The sequence below is a fragment of the Littorina saxatilis genome, linkage group LG4 (genome assembly GCF_037325665.1).
Source record: "Littorina saxatilis isolate snail1 linkage group LG4, US_GU_Lsax_2.0, whole genome shotgun sequence".
In the NCBI taxonomy this organism is placed as follows: domain Eukaryota; kingdom Metazoa; phylum Mollusca; class Gastropoda; order Littorinimorpha; family Littorinidae; genus Littorina; species Littorina saxatilis.
The window spans coordinates 55,185,093-55,206,151 of NC_090248.1; the positions used below are offsets into that span (position 1 = coordinate 55,185,093).

Here is a 21,059-nt window from a genome sequence, read left to right on the forward strand (position 1 = left end):
AATAACATCCAAGACGTGAAATTGCGGTGGCGAATTACACCAAGCATCGGTGGCGTATAACATGAAGTCTAATTGTTTGTGTTTTCTTTTGCCGCGTGCGTCACCCAAAGACAAAATTGTGCAACAGCATTCATCAAGAATACAAAGGACATGTTTAGCTCACAGGATATCATCACGGGAATGCATTAACTAGTGCTGTTTCGTTGAAGTTACGAAGGAAGGGACAAATCGTGCAATTTATACTACAATTCCAGCAGAAATCGGACTTCAGAACTGCCGAAACCTGACATTTCGACTAAAAAAGCACGTACCTTAGACCTTCAGAATATACTTCTTTAAAATGTACTAATGAAGAATCTAGATGATGCCTGAAAGTCTTACAAATTTTCATTTTCTGTGAGAGACCTACCTTGCAGCTTGCCTCTTCGTCGGCGTGAAGCGATAAAAAGTTGCGGTGGCGCAAATGCAGAGTTACACGATCCACGGCGTGCGGTTGAAGAACCTGCCTGCATTGGTTCAGCGGTATGTCATGTAAACCTTTCTCAAAAGACTTAAAGGCACAGTGCAGCTCACAGCCTTCGTTTTGCGTTTTTTTTTTGCAGCTGAGGGCATTTACAGTTCAAAAATCCTCCTATGGTAGTAAAACAAACCCAAAACTACCCAACGACGACATCTGTGAAGCTCGACAGTTTCTTGTTCACGTGAGTGCATAAATTAACCTAGTTATTACGTGGTGTTTGGTCGGAGTTCGATTCAACTGAGTGATTCCGGCCTCCATTTTGTTTTACACAAACTCATGATGATATCTGACATAGTTTGCTAGTGACTGTCTTTTTGTGCATGATGTGGTGATCTACCTGATCTAAATTTAGATCCAAAAATAGGTCAAGACCAGCCGGGTCCGAGTACGAAATTAATTCGTAAAAAAATCGCAGTTCTTGACTCCTTGGGTGCTAGTCAATGAAACTTGGTAGTTCTTCTAACGGATAGCTGCCTAAGGTATGACTAAAAGCCCCAGGGGCTCCGTGCACCTGGATTTGACAAGTTCAGTACCTTTAACACCTTACTGCCTGTTTGGATCTTTTGGGGAGGGTCAGGAGACGACTGGTAGTGACACAGTTTGCAAACATTACATAGGGCCTACACCAGATGTAGCATGTGCATGAAATAAGCTTCTAAAGTACGACCACAAATTAAACTCTTTGCTCGAGTTTCAACATGAAATACACTTTGATAACAGCTGCTGTGTTTCTCTGGATATCCATTTGCTTAAAGAGTATAGGTAAGTTCTGAACGGATACTAATTACGAAGATACCATTTTCAAAACATTGTCTTGTAATTTTGCTTGTTAAAAAATCCCCGAGAAAATCGCTGTGCTGGGGTAAAGAGGGTGGGGGGCGGTGGTAGGCATATGTACGTCTAGCAGACGAAATCCTTTGTATTTAGACATTGAACTCTGATACCTGGCATATGCGAGCACATTTTCCTGCTGTCAGTGGCGAAAACGTAAGACGAAACGTTAACTACGACAGAGTACGTTGAGGATGTACTGTCTCCAACAACTACACTATCTTTGCATTCTTGACACAAGTTGAAATATTTGATTAATTTCACGTGCAAACCTTTATTTATATATTCAAAGAATGCAATCCCATAACCGACATGTCTTGATCGTAGGGCGATTTCAGACCGTATTTGGGTGGGGGTATCTCTGTAAAGGTCGTGCAATAATTCCCTGTCCTAATAATGTGTGCTTATCTAATTGAAATTATTTTGTGTATGTTATTTATTAATATATAATCAATTAATTAATTAATGACTTGATTAATTAATTAATGTATTTATTTATATATTTGCTAATTTATTCATTCATTTTCGTTTTTACATTTAGTCAAGTTTTGACTAAATGTTTTAACGTAGAGGGGGGAATCGAGACGAGGGTCGTGGTGTATGTGTGTGTGTGTGTGTGTGTGTGTGTGTGTGTGTGTGTGTGTGTGTGTGTGTGTGTGTGTGTGTGTGTATGTGTGTGTGTGTGTGTCTGTCTGTCTGTGTGTGTGTGTAGAGCGATTCAGACTGTGAATACTGAACCGATCTTTATGAAATTTGACATGGGAGTTCCTGGGTATGATATCCCCGAACGTTTTTTTTGTTTTTTGTTGATAAGTGTCTTTGATGACGTCATATCCGGCTTTTCGTGAAAGTTGAGGCGGCACTGTCACGCTCTCATTTTTCAACCAAATTGGTTGAAATTTTGGTCAAGTAGTCTTCGACGAAGCCCGGACTTCGGTATTGCATTTCAGCTTGGTGGCTCAAAAATTAATTAATGACTTTGGTCATTAAAAATCAGAAAATTGTAAAATAAAAATTATAAAACGATCCAAATTTACGTTCATCTTATTCTCCATCATTTGCTGATTCCAAAAACATATAAATATGTTATATTTGGATTAAAAACAAGCTCTGAAAATTAAATATATAAAAATTATTATCAAAATTAAATTTTCTAAATCAATTTAAAAACACTTTCATCTTATTCCTTGTCGGTTCCTGATTCCAAAAACATATAGATATGATATGTTTGGATTAAAAACACGCTCAGAAAGTTAAAACAAAGAGAGGTACAGAAAAGCGTGCAATCCTTCTCAGCGCAACTACTACCCCGCTCTTCTTGTCAATTTCACTGTCTTTGCCGTGAGCGGTGGACTGACGATGCTACGAGTATACGGTCTTGCTGCGTTGCATTGCGTTCATTTTCATTCTGTGAGTTCGACAGCTACTTGACTAAATGTTGTATGCCTTACGCGACTTGTTGTTTGTTACCTATGCTAACCGCGATCTATTTTGAAACGTTTTCTGGCGGACTTGCCCTTAGGGAGTATGAAGGGCATTCGCTGTGTCGAGCCGGTTTTGAACCGATCATCTAACTGCTGTTCAGGGCTCCCCACGAACGCCCGTCCTAGAGGGTCCCGGGACCCCCACTTTTGATGTTTAGAGGGTCCATGGACCCCCTTAGCAGAGTTTTAGAGGGTCCCAAGAGTCCCGGGCCCTCAAGCCCCCATATTTACATATAACGCATTGTGATCGCGAATACTGTGATATGAACTGTTTTTTTGTTTAACCAGAATATTCGAGGAGGACGGCTTCAACTATACCAAGTCAAATTTCAACACACACGAACATGTTGTTCCCGCGTGAAAATGGGATAATTTGTGTTTGCACTTTGACTTAGCTGACGACTAAAGTCTGAAAAGAGTATACGGGACGCACGACAGAGGAAATTGAGTGCGTCCCGGGACCCGCTCTTTGTAGGTTTAGTGCGTCCCGGGACCCGCTCTCTGTAGGTTTAGTGCGTCCCGGGACCCCCTCCATGAATTTCTAGTACGTGATGTCGGCTTCTAGTGCGTATAGGACGCAGAGACGCGCTCTATGGGGAGCCCTGCTGTTGACAAAGCGTGAAGAAATGGAGAAATGAATTGCCTTTCTGTCGTTCTTTCCTTTTTCCTCTGTCCATCTGTTGCGTTTGTTTGGTTCACCCACTGAACTCTTTGGTTGTTCTTTTGTTATCTCTCTCTCTCTCTCTCTCTCTCTCTCTCTCTCTCTCTCTCTCTCTCTCTCTCTCTCTCTCTCTCTCTCTCTCTCTCTCTTTCTATCTCTGTCTCTGTCTCTCTCTTTGTCTCTCTGTCTCTGTCTCTGTCTCTGTCTCTCTCTCTCTCTCTCTCTCTCTGTCTCCTCTCTCTCTCTTTCCGATATTTTCACATTAAATCGGTACAGTGCCAAAAAAGTACAGTCAACGTAAACATCGGGCACGCCTGTTTGCACGACAGGCTGTGAATTCTGCAATTTCCTTATCTTGTGTTTCTTTTTTAAATCATTATATGCTTATGTTGCTTGTTTTTCAGATTTCTTTGTTTTTTAGTTGAGTAGTTAGTTAGTTAGTTTTTTATTTTATTATTCTGTGTTTCATTTATTCATGAACCCATTTTTTAAATGTTTTTATCTTTCTGAAATTGTAATTGTCTTCACAGCATGCAGCGAAGTGCCAGACAACTCGCCACCAACCCGTACGGGAGGTGCTCCGGAGCTGGCGGACGCTGGGTCAACGGGAAGCATCTACGTTCATCCCGAGCCCATAGTGCAGAACTTCAACACCGTACGAATCATTCTGATAATCATCGGTCGACGCTATCACTGGTCTCTCTGACAGGATAAATAATTACTACGCGCGCGCATTAAAGGGAAATCTATCAAAACAAGAATACAGAGTTATCTCCCATATGTTTTTTTGCTAATGTTTCTGATAACAGACGAAAGACGAACGTGATTGTAGAATGGTCGACTTTGACAGTGATCTCCGTTCTGTTATTCACAGTTATGATAAAGACATCGTTCTAAGGTCAAAACAAGTCGAAATTTTGAGACTGCTGTGGGAAGGAGACCGTGATATTGTTGCATCACTCCGAACTGGTTACGGAAAAAGTCGTCCGCTCCGTAGCCATTTTGTTATGATCACGTGACAAAGTTGATTATCACGTGACACTTTTGCCATATTTAGGGTTGTTTGCACAGTAAATACATCCGCGAAAGATAGCTTGCTTGAAAGTGTCTTACATAACAATTCCTTTCTAAATTTACAATTTACACAACACCATGAAAATTTATTATCGACGATCGCGAATCTGCTTATATCAATAACACATTACGAAAAGCTCTAAATATGTTTAAAAAAAAATCGATTTCCTCTCCAGAGAAGGAAAACAAAGGCATCCTGTCAGGGATAAATGAGACCCGAAGGGAAGTAACTCATTTTGACCTGAGTTCAGGATGCGTACGGATATGAAGCTTATTGTTTTGTCCCTAAAAGGCTCAGTCGACAAGCGCTTAGAACTGTACCCACGGAATACGCGCTATATTACCCGCTATTACGAGTTAGTCGTGTGACAGAGAGTTTTCTTGCACACGAGACTGTAGATGTCTCACGACGGCGTAGCCGAAGTGAGACGGCAGCAGTCGAGTGTGCAAGAAAACTCTCTGTCACGCGACTAACTCGTAATAGCGATTATGTCTCACAGCATAGGCATAGAAAGACAGAAATGAGTTTTTGGGGACGAAATAACAGGCAGAAAACAAGACTGAAAAACACAATTGCCCTTTTACACATACCCTACACACGCATGCGCGCAGAAGATAGATTCAATGCGTTTCGTGTCTTTTCTGGTTGAATGCATTCAACAAAGTATCAACCAACGTTTCTGAATCTTTCAATGAAAAAAGATAAACTTATTTTGAACCAAACAGCACATACCAACGAAAACTAAACACACAAACACACACGCGCACTAACACAGATTGAATGCAAAGCGCGAACGAACACGGAGGATTTTTGTAGGTCAGGTCGTGGGAAAGTCCACCCGAAATGTTCCACAGGGGAACTGGTTGTGTTTGTATTGTTATTTTCTCACAGTGATGTTGATGGTTTTTACAGTGCCGTTTTGAAAGAATATTTTCCGAATTTGGGGCACACTTTTTACTTTTGGTTCGTTTATCTCGTCGAAGTAAAATTCGAGTGTTTCTAAATCAAAACCTTCCAACACCGCTGGTGCAGATTAGACCTGCCTGACTGTCTGCGTGCGTGTTAGAGCTGAAGACGAAGCCTCAATCGCCAAAGCGTCACCTATCTGTAGGTCCTGAGCATCGGATGTACGTTGATACGTGGTGAGATCCGCACGGAACTGTCTATGCAACTTTTCCTAGTCACAGGTGTAAGGTTCGATCTTTTCTTTGACATTTCGTCCTCTGTGTACGTTGCAAAGCGTTTCGCCATTTTCGGTTTTCGTTGCAGACGACGATAGTGAAAGTAGTACCTATTGTTTTGTTTTGACCTTTCGTATTCAGGGTTCTTAATTGAAGCTTGGTAAAGGGAGCTTGTCGTGTAAGTGGAAAGTTGACGAAGCTTTTGAAAACAGAAATTGAATGAAGAAGAAAATGTGGCTTTCAGTTATATACAGGAGAACGGGGTTGGTGTTATTCTTTTTCCGTCAAACACTTAGTACACAGATAAAACGTGATTGACTGACCAAGGCCTGTTGGCACACTATTCAGAATGCACAACAAATGTAACAACGCTTTGATACCCATTTTTCTACGTTCGTGATCACTTGAAATGAATACTGAAAACATATAAGTGTTTAAGGTAGTGACTGAATGTATGTGAAGGTAACATTTTTCAGAAATAAATGCATAATCAAAATAATTAATTTCGGCATCAAAGCGTGTAACATACAATCTTGCACACGTTTGCTTTAGTAGTGGCAAAGAAGGAATGCGTGTGACATAAGCTTCCTATTGATTGATGAGTCCTTCCCGTACATTAGACTATTTTCGGAAATAACTCCGTCGAGTTTGTATGGGTTGTGGAAGAGTGACTTTGTCTTGAAAACCTTCGTGCAAACATTAGAATGGCCAATCACTAGCGAGGGGTGTGTCGGAAACACATGCGTGTGCCAACGTGTTTCCGACACACCCCTCGCTAGGGATTGGCCCCTCCAATGTGTGTATAAGGGTGGTGTTTTTTTTTCTCAAGAAAAGATCACTCCCCCACAACGCAGACAAGCCCTGTCGACGGAGTTATTTTTGAGATTCATCTGTTGATTCGGCTCGCCATCTCAGATCTGCCCCGAATCTTACATGAGATACATTTTTGTTTGTTTGTTTGTATGCTTAACGCCCAGCCGACCACGAAGGGCCATATCAGGGCGGTGCTGCTTTGACATATAACGTGCGCCACACACAAGACAGAAGTCGCAGCACAGGCTTCATGTCTCACCCAGTCACATTATTCTGACACCGGACCAACCAGTCCTAGCACTAACCCCATAATGCCAGACGCCAGGCGGAGCAGCCACTAGATTGCCAATTTTAAGTCTTAGGTATGACCCGGCCGGGGTTCGAACCCACGACCTCCCGATCACGGGGCGGACGCCTTACCACTAGGCCAACCGTGCCGGTCATGAGATACATGCAATCTGACATTCCGAGAACAACCAAAAACAGTGTGGTTTCTCTGTGGAGAATACATATTTATCCCCGAGTACGCAGTACTAGGGTCCAACAGACTTTAATTGTGTGTCTGTCTGTGTGTGTGTGTATCTGTCTGTCTGTCTGTCTAGACTTAACAGCTTATTGCTGGGAAACTACTGGGCGCAGTTCGTTCAAAAGTTGATACAATAACTTGATAATAGGTCCGATTGATCGTATTAAAACTTCATAATGTTACCTGGGACCTAAATGCCAAATAAATCACAAAAACGACTCTTAACGGTGGGCGCGATTCGCGGTGGGCTAGAACTGCCGTTGCGCTAATAGAAGAGCCGAACACGTCACACAGTGACGAGAAAAGCATGATTTGCAAGCCAGCCAGGGGTGGGGATTTGGTCTCGGCAAAGAAACTACAATGCAGTGTTTGGTCTCGGTGAGACTGAAAGAGAGACAAGAGAGCACGAGAGAGAGCGACAGGGACACACAGTGACCAAAGTGATCCGGGTTCGATTCCCGGCATGGGCGGTCTATTTTTTTTTTTAAATTCTTGTTTACTATTGTTTATTATGAACGTTTTAATGTTTTATTTTACTCTAATCATTTTTGTAATTGTGTAAAATAAATAAATAATTTTATTTCTATTTTTATTTTTTTTAAATCCAAGTGATCCGGGTGGAAAGCGATTCGTCTATGGCCAAAGTGATCCGGGTTCGATTCCCGGGATGGGCGGTCTATTTTTTTAATTTTTTTAATTTTTTTAAAATTCTTGTTTACTATTGTTTATTATGAACGTTTTAATGTTTTATCTTACTCTAATAATTTTTTTAATTGTGTAAAATAAATAAATATTTTTTTTTTTTTTTAAATCCAAGTGATCCGGGTTCGATTCCCGGCATGGGCGGTCTATTTTTTTTTATTTTATTTTTTTTATAATTCTTGTTTACTATTGTTTATTATGAACGTTTTAATGTTTTATTTTACTCTAATAAATTTTTTAATTGTGTAAAATAAATATATAATTTTTTAAAAAATTTTTTTTAATCCACGTGCACAAGACAAAAACTTTCATACTGGGGGAGCGAGCCAGTCTGAAGAGTACTCGGGTCCAGCGCCAGCGTTTTTTATCCCCGAGTACGCAGTAGGAGGGTCCAGCAGACTTTAATTGTGTGTGTGTGTGTGTGTCTGTCTGTCTGTCTCGACTTAACAGCTTATTGCTGGGAAACTACTGGGCGCAGTTCGTTCAAAAGTTGATACACTAACTTGATAATAGGTCCGATTGATCGTATTAAAACTTCATAATGTTACCTGGGACCTAAATGCCAAATAATCCACAAAAACGACTCTTAACGCTGGGCGCGATTCGCGGTGGGATAGAACAGCCGTTCGGCTGATAAACCGCCCAGCCAAGCCAGTGACACCAGGCTTTGCGTGCGTGCGTGCTTTGCGTGCGTGTACCACTGTGCGAGGAGTATATGCATTTGAGTTCACTGGTGAATGTCAGATTTGTTGGCTTGGTGGAAAGCGTTTCCGACTATGGCCAAAGTGATCCGGGTTCGATTCCCGGCATGGGCGGTCTATTTTTAATTTTTTTAATTTTTTTTTAATAAATTCTTGTTTACTATTGTTCATTATGAACGTTTTAATGTTTTATTTTACTCTAATAATTTTTTTAATTGTGTAAAATAAATAAATATATATTTTTTTTAAAATCCACGTGCACAAGACAAAAACTTTCATACTGGGGGAGCGAGCCAGTCTGAAGAGTACTCGGGTCCAGCGCCAGCGTTTTTTATTTTGTGAATTTATTTCTTAAGAGCCACTTAGTGGCTGTTACGAAATTGGGGTGGGGGGTGCGTTTGATGCTAAGAGTGCAATCATTGTCAATATCTTCAATGCTTTTAAAGCTCAAACTTTGAAACTTCAAAGGTTGATGACCTCCCTGCATGGCCAAAGTCTACTTGAATCTTTCAAGGTCACATCGGGGTTGACATCGGGTAGAAAGATAAACCATTTACCATTTTCTTGAACCTTTTCGAAGCACGATGTTTGAAATCACACAAACTCAGCGGGTGTGATAACCTCACATCATGGCCAAAGTCTGGTTGACTCTTGTTAACTTTTAAGGTCACAGTGGGGTCGATCACAGATCTACGTTAATGCAATTTGGCTTTGCTCTTTTCCTTACACAGGAATGCCACGAACCCACGAAGTATCGCTCGGCTGACGGAACATGCAACAGTATCTTCAACCTGGGTAGTGCCAACACACCGCTGCGGCGTATGCTCCCCCCTCAGTATGATGACGGTGAGCACTTGAATGTGTTGTTGTTGTTGTTGTTGTTGTTGTTGTTGTTGTTGCTTCGTATGTTAATCATGCGGACGTGTGTGTGTGTGTGTGTGTGTGTGTGTGTGTGTGTGTGTGTGTGTGTGTACTTACGTGTGTTCGAGCGTGCGTGTGTGTGGGCGGGCGGGTGTGTGTGTGTGTGTGACAGTGTGTGTGTGAGTTTGCGTGTGTGTATGTGTGTGTGTGTGTGTGTGTGTGTGTGTGTGTGTGTGTGTGTGTGTTTGTGCATACGGGCTCAGTAAAGCTCAGTAAAGCTCAGTAAAATAAATTAAAGCAAAGCAAAGTTCAGCTCAGCTCAGCTCAGCTCAGCTCAGCTCAGCTCAGTTCATTTCAGTTCAGTAAATGAATTAACAACATCCTCTCATGCAGCGATCGGAGCACCTCGCAGGCGTGCCAAGGATGGCTCAGAGCTGCCAAGTGCCACTGCCGTCAGCAAATTTTGTCACGATGACCGCAACGCCCATGGAAACCGCACCCTCATGTTCATGCAATTCGGCCAGATCATTGACCATGACCTCATTCTCTCTCCTATTCCCGTCTGTGAGTTTCTCTCGGCTGTTTTGGCCTGCTTCTATATTTGTCTTTATTTTTGCTGAGTAACAGTTTCTGTGGAATAATTTCAAGGCATAAGAATGCGGTGTGTCTAAAACACGCGGGGACACGCGAGGACACACGGGGACAAAAAGGACGGTGAACTAGCACGCCGGGACGTTATGTAATAACATTCTGACTATTCTTTATGTATTTTTTTTTTTACTTTTTCTTTTTTTTACTAATGTAATTTTTGTGTGTGGCGAATTTGCGATTCCTAAACGCCCCACTGAACGACTACGTCACATGTCGCTTCGGTCTTTTCCGGAGGAACACCGCGTGTACATAATACACACTTCGATCGCGTAGCACAGCCATTGCACAGTTTTCGCAACAAAAACCGTGGCGTGCCACTGTTTCATTCATCTTGGTGTGTTAAATCTGAAAGCAATATAAGTGAACGAACAATTGAAAACATATCACGTTAGTAAACTGTAGCTCAGTGTTGAGTGTGACGTGGAAGTGTTAATATCTGCTGTATCAGGCAAGCCGATTTGGTTTCACCTGAACGACTGCGAGAGGCGAGCGCAAACCGTTGTGTTGTTTGGAAATGGTGTTCCCTTTGATATTTTAGTGGACATTTAACTTCAAATGCAACCTTTCTTAGCCGTAGAGTTGGTAACAGAACCTTTATGCGCGACTGAGAAACGCCACATACGACGGAGTAACCCTGAAATGCCTTCACTTTTGTAGCCCTGTCTGTCAGTTACTGTCGTAGCCTAGTGGTTAGTGCTCCAGTATCCTTGGCATTCGATGTCATTAATCCAACAAATAAGCCCACAAATTTGTGGGGCACATTTCCAGTTTGTGGACCACAAAAATAAGCCCACAAATTTGTGGGACACATTTCCAGTTTGTGGACCACAAAATGAAGGCCAAAACAAAATGTGGGGCACAAAATGTGCGCCATAAAAATAAAGGCAAATAAAAGTAGTCTTTAAATAAAATATGAAGCAAGTTTTTGTGGACCATAAAATTCGATTGATCACTTTCCCTAGAAGTCGGTTTTAAGACACAATAAAACGGAGTACATGAATACACTGACTCAGTTACAGTACTGGCCTTGTGTTCAAGATGACATGAATAGTATTGATGACGAAAAACATGGCGGCCGTCGTGACTGATATATCATTGAAAACAATCTAATAGTTGGCAGTTCAACACGTCCACCAGAGAAATATACCGACAAAGAAGTTGAAACACCGACTGCCCTTCTGAAAGAATTCAATCGGGATGTGAATGATACAGCTGATTTTGGACACGGTCTGCCTTGAATGGGGAGGTTGGCGATGAATCGCACTGTTCTACACTACTCTCACTGATTTTCAATCATCGGTTTGGATCAACAAGCAGGTAAGTTATTGGTTTTAAAATCCAAGACATGACCATAGCAAACGTGGCCTTTGTAGAACTGAGCAAGATTCATCTGTTGTGTATACATGTGTGTGTTACTGAGTAACTGGATGTGACTGTGAGTGTGAGTCACAGAGTGTGTGCTTGTTGTGTTCTTGTTTTACTCAAGTTTAGAAAATGCTTGATCTTTAATCTGTATGTACATAATCAAATGCTGCTGTATCAGTGTATGAACTATGGTTATAAAAGAATAAACAAAACAATTACTGAATTAGTGAGTGATTTGGCTCTGAATCGTCTGATAGTGAAGTTGAAATAGTACTTATTTCATTTTCAAGACATGTTAATAGTTATGATAATATTGTTATGGTTGTTTTCAGGCCTCCCGAGAAACCAGAGATGATGTGCATCATTCATACAGCTCCTGTCTTCCAGTTCCAACAGTTTACCTTTAAACATGGATACATGTCATGTACTGGAGAGATATCAGGATGACTTGGCGTGGTGCTTTACATAACAGACTACTCCTGAAGAGTAAGTTACACATTTCTTTACCACTTACAGCTTTTGCTTGTCAAATCTGTATGGTAAAATATATGTAACATTGGGTATTGGTGATGGTAGTCTGAAGCTATAAACATGTACTGATGTAGATCATTCAGCAGTCTTTTGTTCTTTGTAAATTGAATAACAAGTACTTTGTAGATGAAATTATTCATACATGTATTTGAAGATGCATAATAATACTGTGCATGGTAATTGGTATGATGTACTTTATATACATAATGGTACAAATATCTTTATTTTCTCTCTCCTTCCCATCTTAAAGTTTGTTGCAACCCTATACTCATAAAGTGCATTATACTGTTTGTATGAACATTGAACTATTGTGATGCAAGAAAGTAAAACATGAAATAGCTAGAATGAAAGATTTACTCATTACTGGAATTATTTTAAATACAGTCAGTCCTTTCCTTGGCTCACAATCACAGATCTGGCAAGTTTTTTTTTTATAGTCTTTTTTTACATGGAATAAGAGTTACAATGTAAATTGTAATACCGCCTGTGTACTTGGATACCTACTTCTACATTCAACACCCTGACTGCCCCTGCGCAGAGTTAGAATTTTCTGAATGAATTCACATCACATTTCTCAACAAAACTGTAAGGTGTCAACGCTAAATAGGGAATGTGTGTGGGATGAAGGCTCATGCTGAATTTAAAAAACAGTAACTTTCCATCACATTCCAGAAAAGCCGCTCACATCAGCAGCATAACAAGATATCATGTCGTTAGAAAGGTTCTTGTGAGGAAGTCTTTTTAATTTTAATGATGAAAGATTATCTTTTTAATTTTAATGATGAAAGTATATATCTATTATATCCATGAAATAAATGGTTTTCACAGGAAGGAATGATGGCACCTGTAATATTACAGAATAAGGTTTACAGTTTAGTTCATAGTTGTCACTGTCAGTATCACCCCCACCATTCTCCATCCCACTGATCTTGTGAAGAACAAGTATTACCTCCTACCTACCTTCCCGCACCCCCACCCCACACCCTCTTCTCGATACCCAAAACATATCCCCATCAGTGCACAGCAAAGTCTGGATGTGCTCAGTAATACATTTTCTTTATTTTCCAGGAAGTGAGGTGCCGAGATATGACGTGCAGGCAGCTTGCAGAGTAGTGCCTAGCTTTGCTAAGGATGATGATCAGATTCAGTCCATTCTGTGCTGACGGAGCTACCAGAACTGCTTTAATATAGTCTATCTGAAGATGCTGACACTTACAGAGGTTTTCTGTTGCCTTAGTGGTGAAATGGACATGTAACACATTAACAATAACATTCCACACAAATAATGTGTGGTGCGATGTGGATCAAAGGGTACATTTTGACTTATAAATGTAAGTTGTCAATTCAACTAAATACAGGTAGTGTTTGGTATGCAGATATTTTCTTACAGCAAACAGCGGTTTGTTTGTTTTTACACTTGACTAAATGTTTTAACGTAGAGGGGGGAATCGAGACGAGGGTCGTGGTGTATGTGTGTGTGTGTGTGTGTGTGTGTGTGTGTCTGTCTGTCTGTCTGTGTGTGTGTGTAGAACGATTCAGACTAAACTACTGGACCGATCTTTATGAAATTTGACATGAGAGTTCCTGGGTATGATATCCTCAGACGTTTTTTTCATTTTTTTGATAAATGTCTTTGATGACGTCATATCCGGCTTTTTGTAAAAGTTGAGGCGGCACTGTCACACCCTCATTTTTCAATCAAATTGATTGAAATTTTGGCCAAGCAGTCTTCGACGAAGGCCGGACTTTGGTATTGCATTTCAGCTTGGTGGCTTAAAAATTGATAAATGACTTTGATCATTAAAAATCTGAAAATTGTAAAAAAAACAAAATTTTTATAAAACGATCCAAATTTACGTGAATCTTATTTTTTATCATGTTCTGATTAAAAAAACATATAAATATGTTATATTTGGATGAAAAACAAGCTCTGAAAATAAAAAAATATAAAAAATATGATCAAAATAAAATTTCCGAAATCGATTTAAAAACAATTTCATCTTATTCCTTGTCGGTTCCTGATTCCAAAAACATATAGATATGATATGTTTGGATTAAAAACACGCTCAGAAAGTTAAAACGAAGAGAGGTACAGTAAAGCGTGCTATGAAGCACAACGCAACCGCTGCCGCGCCAAACAGGCTCGTCAATTTCACTGCCTTTTGCACTATCAATCAATCAATCAATGACGCTTATATCGCGCATATTCCGTGGGTACAGTTCTAGGCGCTCTGCAGTGATGCCGTGTGAGATGAAATTTTATACGGCCAGTAGATTGCAGCCATGTCGGCGCATATTTACCTTTCACGGCCTTATTCCAAGTCACACGGGTATGGTAGACAATTATTAACTGTGCCTAAGCAATTTTGCCAGGAAAGACCCTTTTGTCAATCGTGGGATCTTTAACGTGCACACCCAATGTAGTATACACGGGGGGTGGTTCGGACACCGAAGAGAGTCTGCACACAAAGTTGACTCTGTGAAATAAATTTCCGCCGAACCTGGGATCGAACTCGCGCTGACAGCGGCCAACTGAATACAAATCCAGCGCGCTACCAACTGAGCTATATCCCCGCACTAGCGGCGGACTATGTTCAGTTTCATTCTGTGAGTTCCACAGCTTGACTAAATGTAGTAATTTCGCCTTACGCGACTTGTTACTACATAAAGTGGTATTATCTTTTATGTTGTTTGAGTGCTTTAAGTTAAGCTGTTCACAGGCAGTATTTTACACACAGGCTTAGCTTTGGGAGATGTGTGTGTATGTTTCGGTCAATGCGTGTTCATGTATAGACTTTGTTTGCAATATTAGAATTTAGATCTTTTAACTGCATTATGAAATGTGTTAACCCATGAATTTTTCTTCCTTTGAATCCTAGTCAGTACTTTATCTTGTTTAAGATTTTCATTGATTCTGTTTTTGGGTCGTTCTGGTGCATCCTGGATGGTTCAATTCATTCTTATGTTGTGCTGAAATGTTGCTTTTGTAGTACAGTTTGCCAAGATTGTGTCTTTCACTTGGATGTGGTGAACTTATTTTTTAAAGGCCTGCTCTGCCTCATTAAAACACTTCACCTCACTGTGTCAGACCTTCATCAGGCTTTTTGCATGGGATAAGAAAATCCTTCCACTTGGTCACATAGCAAAAGTCAGCACCCTGACTTCTTAGTGTGGTGATGTCTTTTCTTATTAATTTATTTCCCCCAAAAGGCATAAGTGTTTTAAACAAAATTATGTCTTACAGCTACAGTGGAACCCCCCTTTTAAGACCTCCAAAAATCTGAGAAAATCAGGTCTTAAAAAGGAGGGGGTCTTAAAATGGAGGTAAAATTTAAAATTTACAGAGGTTATGAACAGAAAGTCTGAGAAAACAAGGTCTTAAAATGGAGGGGGTCTTAAAAGGGGGGTTCCACTGTATGACTATTGGGGATTATGTGTTTGTAAAGATAGAGCTGAGAATCCTACACAGAATTCTGTGCATAGAAGGCGGCCTGAATCTTGACCCACACTGCTGGCATAACCTTCATAGCTGCATTCAATGCTTTACTTTTACCCTGGTAACTTTACGGTTGCTCTCTCTGGATTGAGCATTTTTATTTCAACCAAGGGAAAAAATTAAATGCCTCTGCAGAGATTCGAACCCAGGACCTAGAGATGTTTAGGCCGATGTCCTAACCACTAGGTTTTTTGAGTCACTTGAGAAAAAGTGACTCTATGTAATCGGTCAGTGTTAGTCTGTCCGGCCGTCCGGCCGGCCGGCCGGCCGTCCGGCCGTCCGTAGACACCACCTTAACGTTGGACTTTTCTCGGAAACTATCAAAGCGATCGGGCTCATATTTTGTTTAGTCGTGACCTCCAATGACCTCTACACTTTAACGATGGTTTCGTTGACCTTTGACCTTTTTCAAGGTCACAGGTCAGCGTCAAAGGAAAAATTAGACATTTTATATCTTTGACAAAGTTCATCGGATGTGATTGAAACTTTGTAGGATTATTCTTTACATCAAAGTATTTACATCTGTAGCCTTTTACGAACGTTATCAGAAAAACAAGGGAGATAACTAGCCTTTTCTGTTCGGCAACACACAACTTAACGTTGGGCTTTTCTCGGAAACTATAAAAGTGACCGGGCTCAAATTTTATGTGAACGTGACTCCCAGTGACCTCTACACTTTGACGTCTGCTTTGGTGACCTTTGACCTTTTTCAAGGTCATAATATTCAGAACTGCGAAAGTGACTCGATTGAGCGTTTGCTCTTCTTGTTTTTTATTGTAAGATGGATATATATATGTCTAGCGGATGCAGCTACATGTACAAATGTGCCAATTTAGAACTTGCATTCTCAGCCTATAATCTTTGGCCATTCATGTGAGTACTAAATATTGTGAATGCATGTGAGACTGCCTTGTTTTACTTTTGTGAAATGTGTGAACTCACTTTGTTTACATCTTTGTGTTAATAAATGCAGTTTATCAGTTACCTCTGTTTGTTTCTTCTGCAAGGATGTCAAACGGCCCACACACACCCTCATGCGCACACACACACAGACACACACAAAATCAGATCTCAAGTGTAAGTATTCTTTTTGCAGTTTTATTTTAATGCCCATAATCAGTCAAGCAAATATATCATCACACTTGCACCTAAGCTTAAAAGTAGCAGTCCTGCATACATATATGTAAATGTTTCAGGTCACCATTTGTCCTGGCTTGAACATGCACTAAGAACACCTCTACACAAACACATGTACAGTCAACCGGCTAGCTGCTTCCCTGTGAGGCATATTTTTCTATGAATTAATCGATTTTCCGCAGACAGCAGCCAGGTAGTGGATCTATAGTGTATGTCCAAGCAGACGGTTGATCTTAGTACAACACATCAAGGAAATATTTTTTAAAAACAGATCCAACATCTAACCTTCCAAAGTTCATAATCAATAAAGAAGAATGGTATGTTACTGGAACCCTTTATTTATGACTTAAGGCAATGTGCGGCAGTAAAATTACCAAACTTAAAGAATACAGTCAAGGAATAACTTAGTTTTCTGGGCATTTATTGAAGTGACTTATTAAAATGAATGAAAACATTGTGGATGAATATTGACTGCTGTTGCTGGCATTTACAGCGTCATATGGGATTTCTAGAAAACGGCTTTACAGCAACATCATACATCAGAAAGTTATAATATTTGGCACAAGGATACACATGTACCATATCTACAATCATATAGAACGTGTTTTTTTTTTAAACAACTACAGTTGAATTTAAATTAATTATTGTAATGAATATGCAGTGAGAAATTCGTTCATTCTTATGACAAAAGATATCAAAATTCAACTGTAGTCTGTTGTAAAAAAAATCGTTCTATATGATTGTAGATATGATACATGTGCATCTTTGTGCCAAATATTAGGAATTTCTGATGTATGATGTCGCTGTTAAACTGTTTCCTAGAAATCCAATGTAACGACGGTTTCCATAGCAACGGCACTCTATGTCGATCAGTACATGTATTCACAATCCTCCGAAAGTGGCATATGGCTGCCTAAATGGCGGGGTAAAAACGGTCATACACGTAAAAATTCTTTCTTTCTTTATTTGGTGTTTAACGTCGTTTTCAACCATTCAAGATTATATCGCGACGGGGAATGGGATAGGGGAAAGGGGGGGAGATGGGATAGAGCCACTTGTTAATTGTTTCTTGTTCACAAAAGCACCAATCAAAAAATTGCTCCAGGGGCTTGCAACGTAGTACAATATATGACCTTACTGGGAGAATGCAAGTTTCCAGTTCAAAGGACTTAACATTTCTTACATACTGCTTGACTAAAATCATTACAAACATTGACTATATTCTATACAAGAAACACTTAACAAGGGTAAAAGGAGAAACAGAACCGTTAGTCGCCTCTTACGACATGCTGGGTAGCATCGGGTAAATTCTTTCTCGTCCCAACCAATATGGGACTCCCCCTAACCCGCGGGGGGTACACGTAAAAATCCACTCATGCAAAAACATGAGTGTACGTGGGAGTTTCAGCCCACGAACACAGAAGAAGAAGAAGTATTCACAATTGTTCTCTTTATTTTTATGTCACTTCCCTGAAAACCAGGTTATTCCATGTATTCTCCAAATACTGCCGCACATTTCCTTAACAAAATGTAAGATTTTACTTTGACCGAGCAGTTTTTGTAAGTGGACAGGCCTTAATTTTATTTCGGTGGCATAATTCAATGCGCTTCGTCAAAATGTCTCGAACTGAAACCAAAAGCAGACGCAAGACTTATGGTCAGTTGGAGTTGTCTCCCGTACTCCTAACTTTAATGTGCAGACAGGTGTACCCAAATAGCCCATCTCACAAACGGTTTGGAATTCCCGAAAACACAAGATCCGCACTGCACAACTTCAGTGCACATGTACGCGCGAGTGCTCGGTCGCTTTTTGAAAATGTGTATCTTGAGAGAAAAATATAGAATAGTGCGCTGTCCGAAGGAATGGAGTTCTTATCGGACAACGACAGCGCTCAGTTCAAAACGATAGGACATCTGACCGCCATGCGGCTATGTGAATCAGACATTTGAGCCTTTCAATCCGTCTATGTCGGACGCCTGACGACATCCCCGAGGCTTTTACATGAAATAAGACCATACGGGCACTAATAGTTGCATACTGTCACGATCGGGTGACAGAGACCAAGAAAGTGTCACTCGATGGAGTGCCTGTTCTTGGTCAATTATGATAGAAAGCGCCTGTGCGTGATATTGGGCTACAGCAGAGGTTGCTGACAGTGCTCAATGAGCACGGATGTTTCGTAGCGCACGAGTTTCACGGTGGTTTTTTTTGCTGCCATAGGGCTGACGGTTTTTTGCTGACAGGGCACACGGGATTTCCATGGATTGAGTTTCTCGTGTCTTTTTTTTGCTTGGGGAGGCAGAATTGTGTATAGCTGGACTGGGTTTTGTGACAAGGTCAGTCACGTGTTATTGGCTAGGTTGTCTGACAGAGACACAAGGACGGGGCACTTGACACCCAGCGGCAGAAAGGGAAGGATCTAATGCACAGTCTCTAGAGTATGATGGTTTTTCACCGAATATTGTATTCGGCACTCTAGCGGAACTTCCACTAGTTATTTCTTTCTGACTGCCACATGTATTGCTGAGGACAAGTCGTCAACATTCCTTCGTCGTGCGATGGCTTTCGCATAAGGATTCGACAAGGGGTTCTGGATGTTGTTGTCACTGTTGACGAACAGAGGCTGTTCCAGGGAGGAAGCGGATTTTGCTTCCATGAGAGTACTACACTCATAGGCTGTTTGAGCCTTCGTTTCGTTTCGGTTTCCTGTAACCGCTGCACGGCTGCCTTTGACGGGACACTGCTAGCTGCAGACGTTGGAGCTGGGACCTGAGGAAGCTACGCTAACCGGCTAACCAGCAAACCGGCTAACCAGCAGACCGGCTAACCAGCGAACCGGCTAACCAGCGAACCGGCTAACCAGCAACCCGGCTAACCAGCATACCGGCTAACCAGCATACAGAAAGAAAGCTAAGTGCACCATGTCTTACGCACCCCGTTGACCACCGTTGTCTTTTCTTGTCTGTGATTACATTGGAGTAGTGACAGCGTGGGGTGTGTGACACCTGCATGAACTAGAGCTTTTGAACAGAACATTCTCATTTGACTATATTTACACGGGATCAGCGTGTTACTATAATTTTCTATATACTACTGGCATTTTGTCAGTGACCACGGGTTTTTTACGTGTTGAGAACGTAAAAGGAACATATTTTGAGTGAAGGCTCGAGGGAGGTGGCGAGTTTATACATAAACAGGCGTCTGAAACTTATACTTTTGTTGACTCTATTTAATCGTGTGACTGCGAGAGTGGATCGTGGTGTGGTTAGTTAATTAGTAGTAATTAACCGGTTCATAATCACCTTAAGTGATATATTGAAACGTGACACATGGGGGCCAAGCCGGGATCTACTCAGTTAATTTCCAACTGATAAAGACCCACCAATTAAGGATAACTAAGAGCAGATAATCTCGTCAGTGCTCGACTTATTTTCTGCTTGGTGCTACCCTTTTTTGTATAGTTTTGATCATATACCACACCTTAAGCGATTCACATCTTGCAGGAAATGTAAATTGTAATTTGTGAGTTATTGTATGCGCTAACTGTGATTACTTCCCTTTCCTTTGTTTGTGAATCTTTGTTGTTGTACGTTCAGAGTTTTCCGTTGCAGAGAGCTGAGCGGGGTTAGCGGATTTGTTATTCGTTTTACTCAGTTTTCTCTACATTGTTGTTTCGCATTCTGTAACAGGTTACATTTCTACCGTCTTGTTTTACTTGGATTTTTCTCCATATTTTGACTTTGTTGGAATTTTGGGGGGGAAGGGTCCGAGGACTTCTGTCCTAACCAAGGCTGTGGGAGACACTCTGTTTCACCGCAAAAAGCAGCCGATAAAGTAGGCCACGGCTGTGGGAAACACTTTGTTTCACCGCAAAAAGCAGCCATAAAGTAGGCTACGCGTTTTGTTCTACACCGTTTGGATTTTTCTTCTGCATTTTCTGGTTACTGGATGTTTGTATCCATCGCTTTCATCACCGCGTGTTCTAGCTATAGCTGCGTTAGACTTACTTTTGCGATAAAGCTTTGCTAAACTAACCATGGCTACAGGGGGATCTCCTACGAAGAGATTAACTTTCGAAACTCCTGGTAGTGAGGAACAGACAGAGCGAGACGCACGCGTTAGAGCGCGTAGTTTGCTTAAGCGCAAGGAGTTAGAACGTAAGGAAGACATAGAGCGACAGACGAGAAAAGAAGAGCTTGACAGACAAGAACGACAGGCCGAACGTGAGAGACAGGAACGACAAGACGAACGTGACAGACAAGAACGGAAAGAGAAAGATGAACGAGACAGACAAGAAAGGGAACGACAGGCCGAACGACAGGCCGAACGTGACAGACAAGAACGGAAAGAGAAAGAGGAATGAGACAGACAAGAAAAGAAAGAGAAAGACGAACGTGACCGACAGGATAAGAAAGACGAGCTTGAGAGACAGGAACGACAGGCCGAACGACAGGCCGAACGTGACAGACAGGACAAACAGGCGGATCGCGAACACCAGCTAGAACTAGCTAGGCTACAGGCCG

General features: G+C 41.1%; 1 protein-coding gene and 1 long non-coding RNA gene across 2 annotated transcripts in view; both read left to right on the forward strand.

Moving 5' to 3' along the window:
• Window positions 1-1,111: 1,111 nt before the first annotated feature.
• LOC138965118 (chorion peroxidase-like) overlaps window positions 1,112-21,059 on the forward strand; it is a 54,986-nt gene continuing 35,038 nt past the window's right edge. The window contains exons 1-4 of the mRNA XM_070337248.1: window positions 1,112-1,282; window positions 4,027-4,151; window positions 9,226-9,340; window positions 9,749-9,919. Of these exons, the coding sequence (XP_070193349.1) occupies window positions 1,219-1,282; window positions 4,027-4,151; window positions 9,226-9,340; window positions 9,749-9,919 (475 nt within the window). The 5' untranslated portion in view covers window positions 1,112-1,218. The remainder of the gene's footprint in view (window positions 1,283-4,026; window positions 4,152-9,225; window positions 9,341-9,748; window positions 9,920-21,059) is intronic.
• LOC138965120 (uncharacterized) lies at window positions 11,057-16,382 on the forward strand. The gene is made up of 3 exons (XR_011455309.1): window positions 11,057-11,323; window positions 11,704-11,857; window positions 12,971-16,382. It is a non-coding gene; the product is annotated as an uncharacterized lncRNA (long non-coding RNA).